Source organism: Propithecus coquereli, unplaced genomic scaffold (assembly GCF_000956105.1).
Source record: "Propithecus coquereli isolate 6110/MARCELLA unplaced genomic scaffold, Pcoq_1.0 Scaffold56, whole genome shotgun sequence".
Lineage (NCBI taxonomy): Eukaryota > Metazoa > Chordata > Mammalia > Primates > Indriidae > Propithecus > Propithecus coquereli.
Window position 1 is genome coordinate 4419579 of NW_012151507.1, and position 6647 is coordinate 4426225.

General features: G+C 40.2%; 1 protein-coding gene across 1 annotated transcript in view; it reads left to right on the plus strand.

The window, feature by feature from the left end:
• Positions 1–6424, plus strand: part of FMO2 (flavin containing monooxygenase 2 (non-functional)) — a 17104-nt gene extending 10680 nt beyond the window's left edge. Inside the window, exons 2-5 of the mRNA XM_012657806.1 lie at positions 816–1015; positions 2245–2600; positions 4959–5031; positions 6024–6424. Of these exons, the coding sequence (XP_012513260.1) occupies positions 849–1015; positions 2245–2600; positions 4959–5031; positions 6024–6375 (948 nt within the window). The 5' untranslated portion in view covers positions 816–848 and the 3' untranslated portion in view covers positions 6376–6424. The remainder of the gene's footprint in view (positions 1–815; positions 1016–2244; positions 2601–4958; positions 5032–6023) is intronic.
• Positions 6425–6647: the final 223 nt, after the last annotated feature.

The window sequence follows — 6647 nt, forward strand, 5'->3', positions numbered from 1 at the left end:
CTCATTTAATCTACACAATAATGCCATGAGGTAGGTACTGTTATTACCCTCATTTTGCAGAGAGACAAACTGAGGCACAGAGAGATTGAAATAACTCACCCAAGGCAACACAGCTGGTAAGTAGTGGGACTGGGATTCAAACCCAGGCAGTCTGGCTCCAAAGTACATGACATTTACCTCTTAAGTGAATTGGTTTCCTTGCAAGTGAATACTACATAAGTGTTGTATCAAGTACAGCCTTAAACAACAAAACTCGTATTAATGCAATGATATGTAAAAATTGAAAAATCGTTCAAATATGCATTTGGATAATGGGAGGATAACAGTACCCAAGGTAAAAAATATTTTTAAGAAGAGATTAAAATATATATTTTGAAGACAAGGGAGATCTGAGTAAACAAGGTAAAGAATACATCTGAAAAGGTACTTAGATGTATATTTTAAGAGAAAGGGAATCACAGTATAAGGTCAGAGTTTTCAACTTTTAAAATATATAACAAAGTTCTTTTAAGTATGGAAGGAAGGTGACTTCCCTTGTTATTTTCCCTCCAGGATTATACAGATGCATACACTTATGCTTACATAGTCATTAGGCTATAATCATACATTTCCAAGGGTTATAATCTTTCACCTGCACTACAAAAGAAACTTATCAGTGTAAATGTCACTGGGTACAGCCTTTTTAGGAGGTAGCTCACTTTGAGATCAATCATCTTTAACATAGAACCTCAGTGAATTCTGGGGCCACACGCATGATACATCACCCACAAAGGGGATAATGCCCTAATTTAAACTGCATTCCTTTTTGTTACCAGGTTTTTATCAGCACCAGGCATGGTTCCTGGGTTATGAGCCGTATCTCTGAAGATGGCTATCCTTGGGACATGGTGTTCCACACCCGATTTAACGCTATGCTCCGAAACATCCTGCCACGAACAGTTGTAAAATGGATGATGGAACTACAGATGAATAAGTGGTTCAACCATGAAAATTATGGTCTTGAGCCTCAAAACAAGTAGAGTTATTTTGCTTTTTTATGGTATACACGTTGATAAGCAAGGTTGTCTGAAGGTGGCTCTCTTTACAAAGGTCCAAATTGTTAACATGGTAGTTCAAACTACAACCTAACAGTATGAGTATCATACCAGACCTTGAATTCAAAATTTGTTTGGTATGCCTTCTAAAAAATACTTACAAAGATGAAGCAAAAATTTTATAAGCTATTCCAGAAAGCAGAACTAGGAAAGAACTTTCTAATGCCCAGAGTTGCCCAACATTGGAGAAAGCTGCTTCAAGGGACTATGATCTACCTTTCAGAGGGATGGAAGGGGAAACATGTAATTCTCCATCTAATAACTTTTGTTCTTCTAATTCTATACCTTGAAGGGTCTTATGGGCAGCCTTTAAGAACGTATGCCTTTCTCTTTGCCAAAAGACAAATCTCTGTTGGTCTCAAAGTTATACATCACTGATATTGCAAACACAAACCATGGATGCTTACTTTGCTTTAGCTGATACAGGCTCCCTCCCTTAAAAAAAAAAAAAAAAAACAGAAGAGCTTTAGAATCTTTTAACAAATGTCATGTGACTGCTGTATTCTGAGGTCCGATACATGTGTCATATATTGTCTTATTTTCAAAAAAAGAAAAGAAAATGTTCTCAAATCTACAAAAAAAGAAACTCCAGAAATATGAGCAGACTTTGTACAAATCCATGATATCACAAACAGAGACTCCACAGATATTTGGGATTAACAAGTATCACCAAACCTAATTTTATACATTAATTTTCACATTGATTCCTTAATAGGTTTCAAAACTAGTGCAAACTTAACAAATATTTTCTTTCTTGCTTATGATTAGATAGGGATTAAATAAAACAGCAAAAGTAATTGAAGCTAGATACCATAAAAAATGGTGGAAACAGAAATGGTGTGATGATCACCACAATACTAGGATTGACCCCAAGCACAGGCAATTTGTGTAAGCCCGTGGGGATACTTCCTTCTCTGAAATGTCTCTTACACACTTCACCTACATGTTTTCCCTTATTTATTGAGGGAAGATATCTGTGATATGAGAATTAAGTTAGAAAACAAGGGTTGGGGCAGGCCAACTAGTCAATTTAGAGTTTTATGGATATTTGATAAACCCTTTTATTTTCAGAGCCACTCCCAAAAAACATCAAGAGGATTCAAGTAAGTGATCCTTCTGAGCGTTTTTTTTTTTTTTCTGTGTGTTGCAGGTACCTTATGAAAGAACCTGTATTAAATGATGATCTTCCAAGTCGTCTACTCTATGGAGCCATCAAGGTGAAACCAAGAGTGAAAGAGCTCACAGAAACTTCCGCCATCTTTGAGGATGAAACGGTGGAGAAAGACATTGATGTCATTGTCTTTGCAACGGGATATACTTTCTCTTTTCCCTTCCTTGAAGAATCACTTGTTAAAGTAGAGAATAATATGGTCTCACTGTATAAACACATCTTCCCATCTCACCTGGAGAAGTCAACCCTTGCATGCATTGGTCTCATCCAGCCCCTAGGTTCCATTTTCCCAACTGTCGAACTCCAAGCTCGTTGGGTGACAAGAGTTTTCAAAGGTAAGTGAATGGGCAGGTGCATGACTAAGGGTTTCAGACCCGGTGAAGTTTGCTCAATATTGATAAGAAGGTTGCCTTAGATAAGAAGGCTGCCGAGAAGTTTGACAACTTTGGCTGCTCTCAGCTGATTAACATTCTAAAAAGTTAGTGGAGAATTCAAAGAATTTATAATAATAATAAGTTCCTACAATCATCCCTTTAAAATATTAGATAGTTCAGGCCAGGCACAGTGGCTCACGCCTGTAATCCTAGCACTCTGGGAGGCCAAGGCAGCAGGATCGCTTGAGGTCAGGAGTTTGAGACCAGCCTGAGCAAAAGCAAGACCCCGTCTCTACCAAAAATAGAAAAAATTAGCTAGGTGTGGTGGCGTGCACTTGTAGTCCCAGTTACTTGGGAGGCTGAGGCAGTAGGATCACTTGAGCCCAGAATTTTGAGGTTGCAGCAAGCTACAGTGATGCCACTGGACTCTAGCCCAGGGCAACAGAGCAAGACTCTGTCTCAAAAAAAAAAAAAATTAGTTCAGAGAATTTCAACTAGCATAACATTAAGTACCTGTTAACTTTTCTTTGAATCATGAGAGGTAAGTTTAAGAAGGAAAACGTCTATGGCTTCTGGTTTTATGTCTATAGTATTTATAAATTTCTCAGAATATGGACAAGAGACCCAGGGCCTCATTCATACTTTAATCCAAATTAACTCTTAATACCTGAACAGCTCAACCTCACAAATCCTTAAGAGTCATAAAATTATTGAGAAGTTTCTCGCTGAGCATCTGTGTAGCACTTCATCCTCCTCAGAAGGCTGTTATCTCCCTGCTTCAGGGCTCAATTCCATTCAACACAAACTCATTGAATACCCAGCCCTGTCCTGGCACTTGGTGGGACAGAGAGAAATTTAAACAGATCATTTCGACAAAATATGGCAAATGCTTTGATAGCGTAATGCCTGGAGTGCTCTGAGAAGAAGAGAAAGGGCATGTAGCAGGGCAGGATGAGGAGGGCACATGGTCAAGGAAAACCTCCTGGATGACTGCGTGTCTCAGGTGCAGAAAAGGGGATACCTGAGCAAAGCACAAAGGCATGCTGCATTTGCAGAGTTACAAGCTATCGACATTCCTAGAGCATGATGTATGAAGTGGAGAGGGGTGAGAGATGACCCTTAGAGAAGAAGGGGACAGGACACAGGAACTTTGCAAGACATGCTAAGGAGCTTGGATTATAAAACGTAGATCAGTTGTTACTAAATCTGGCTACACACAAAAATCATCTGGTGGACCTTTAGGGACCCTGATTACGTCTGGCCTGAGGACCTGGAATCTGCATTTTCAAAAGCTCTTCAGCCAAAGGCACCAATAAAGGGATATAAACAAGGAGCATGCATCATCAGATTTATACTCCAGGTAGATTATTTCAGCAGTAGTGTGGAATATAGATTTGAAAAGGCGGAAAGAATGGATGCTCAGACCAGAGAGAAGGCTTCTGCAATAGTCTATGCTTAAATATCATGCAACCTGGGCCAGGGCAGAGAGACAAGGTGGAAAAGAGGACATACATATGAGAGGTAGTTAAGGATGAAATCAGTGGGACATCATGATTTGTTCAATGTGGGAAGATGAGAGAAAGAGGGGAATCGAGGAGGACTTGCAAATCTCTGGCATTGAAAACTGGGTGGACGATAGTGCTGTAATAGAGGAGGAGCGTGCAGACGATGCAAGGCCAGACAGGAGGGCTTCAGTGAGGAGCTCAGTGTGGACTACTTGACCTGGAGCTATCTGATGACAAGCCACATGTAAGGGGCTGGATGTTTTTCAACACATATGAAGCTCAGGGAACACTTGTGGACAGGCAATGGAATCATGAACATATAATACCAACTCTTACATCCATCTACTTTCTCTGTTCCCACTGCCCTACCATAGTTTGGGCCACTCCCATCTCTCACCAGGTTTACTTCAACAGCCTCCTAATGGGCCTCCCTAACTTCAGGCTTGCCTTCCTGGAGTTAATTTTTTTAAATTCAGCAGCCTGACAGATCTTTCCAAAAGGAAAATCTGAGCTTGTCACCTCGTGAAGGACACTCTGCCACAGCTTCCTATCACCTTAGGGATAGAAAGCCCAAACCCCTGAGCATGGCTTCCAAAATCCCCTCTTACTTAGCCCAGTCTACCTCGTGGACTGTGTTCCCCAGCAGTGTCACGTAGAACGCTATGGGAGCGCCACCCGCTGGAGCTCAACAACACAGCAGCCCTGGCTGGTACAACACAGTGAAATGGCCAAAGTTTAATTTTAGAATCAACTACTAGATAAAGCAATGATATTGCATCAAACTTACTACTCAAACCAACCTTTTATTTCTTAGGCTTGTGTAGCTTGCCCTCAGAGAGGACTATGATGGCGGATATTATCAAGAGGAATGAAAAAAGGATTGACCTGTAAGAATGTTTTTTTAAAAAATTCTTTACATAGAGCAGTGTTCCTTGAAGTACAGGGATCTAAGGACTTACAAGAACCACCTATGTGCCTAATAAAAATGCAAAGTCCTGGGCTACAGCCCAGACTAACTGAATCAGAAGCTCTGTGGATGAGACTGAAAATTTGCATCTTTACTTTCTTCTTTGGTGATTCTTATACATACTAGTTTAAGAACCAACTACTTAAAGACAGGAATTATACCAAATCAGAACATTTTTTTTCTTCATTTAATTTCATTTCAGTTTTATACGATGCCCATATCAGATTCGTATCTTCTCAGGCCATCCACTCTCTGCGGTTAGAGAGGGAAATGGGATGAGAGCAGTGGTGGTGACAGTAGCTTAAATGTCTTTGGAAAGTCAAAAGAAATTAGGCGGAGGTGTGTGTGAAGGTTCGAGGATTTGTACTTTATGATGAGGTGGGATGGGGTTCAACAGTGATCAAGCACCCTTGGAAAGTTGACTTGGGGCCTTATATCAGTTGTAAGGAGTTATCTCATGTCCAAATTCTAATTTATCTAATACTTACTGAGCATCTACTATACGCTGCCCACACTGCCGGGTATTTAGTAATTTTAGAAGCAAACATTGAGCATCACCTCTGGGCAAGACGCTCAGCTATGCTTTCATATGTGTTGTCTCATGACTCTTTGCAGCAATAGAGACTAGTACATAGGTGCCTGGCGTATGTACTTGCAGCTGCTTAATAACTGCCAAATAATAATCATGCTTATCAACCTTGTCATAGTGCTAGAGCTTCCATGAATTCATGGCTATTTTATGATCTATTCTCAATCTGAGATATGGGTCTCTTGATGGGATAAACTCACACTTACCACCAGAGATTCATTCCAAACCCATTCCTTCATTCTTTCAACAGCTATTGAATGCCCAATATTCTTATACAACTTAAAACATTTTGTGAATCTTCCCTTCTTACTTTCTTCATTAAGGTTTGGAGAAAGCCAGAGCCAGATATTGCAGACCAATTATGTCGACTATTTGGATGAGCTCGCCTTAGAGATAGGTGCAAAGCCAGCCTTTGGCGCTCTCTTGTTAACAGACCTCAAACTGGCTGTGAAACTCTATTTCGGACCCTGCAACTCCTATCAGTATCGCCTGGTTGGGCCGGGACGATGGGAAGGAGCCAGGGGTGCCATCCTCACCCAGAAGCAAAGGATACTGAAGCCTTTGAAGACTCGTACTCTGAAGGTTTCATCTCATTTCCCAGTCTCTTTCCTGTTGAAAATCCTGGGGATCCTTGCTGTTGTTGTGGCATTTTTCTTCCAGCTTCGATGGTATTAATCTGTCAGCAGAATGCTTTTGGCTTTATTGCCTTGTCAGTCAATACTTCTTAAAAGAAAAAAAAAGACTAAAAGAAAAAATACTAATTCTACATTCTAAATGTAGATTTTTAGAGTTAGGAAGAACTAATAACAGGGGCAATTGTGGAGATTAGCAGAATTAGGTCTACGTATAAAACCAAAATGGAGTTATGAAATTTCTTTGCCATTCCACCCTTACCTCAGTTCAACAGATTTTTCAAAAAAGTGTGATAAAATAACATTGGCCCAGGT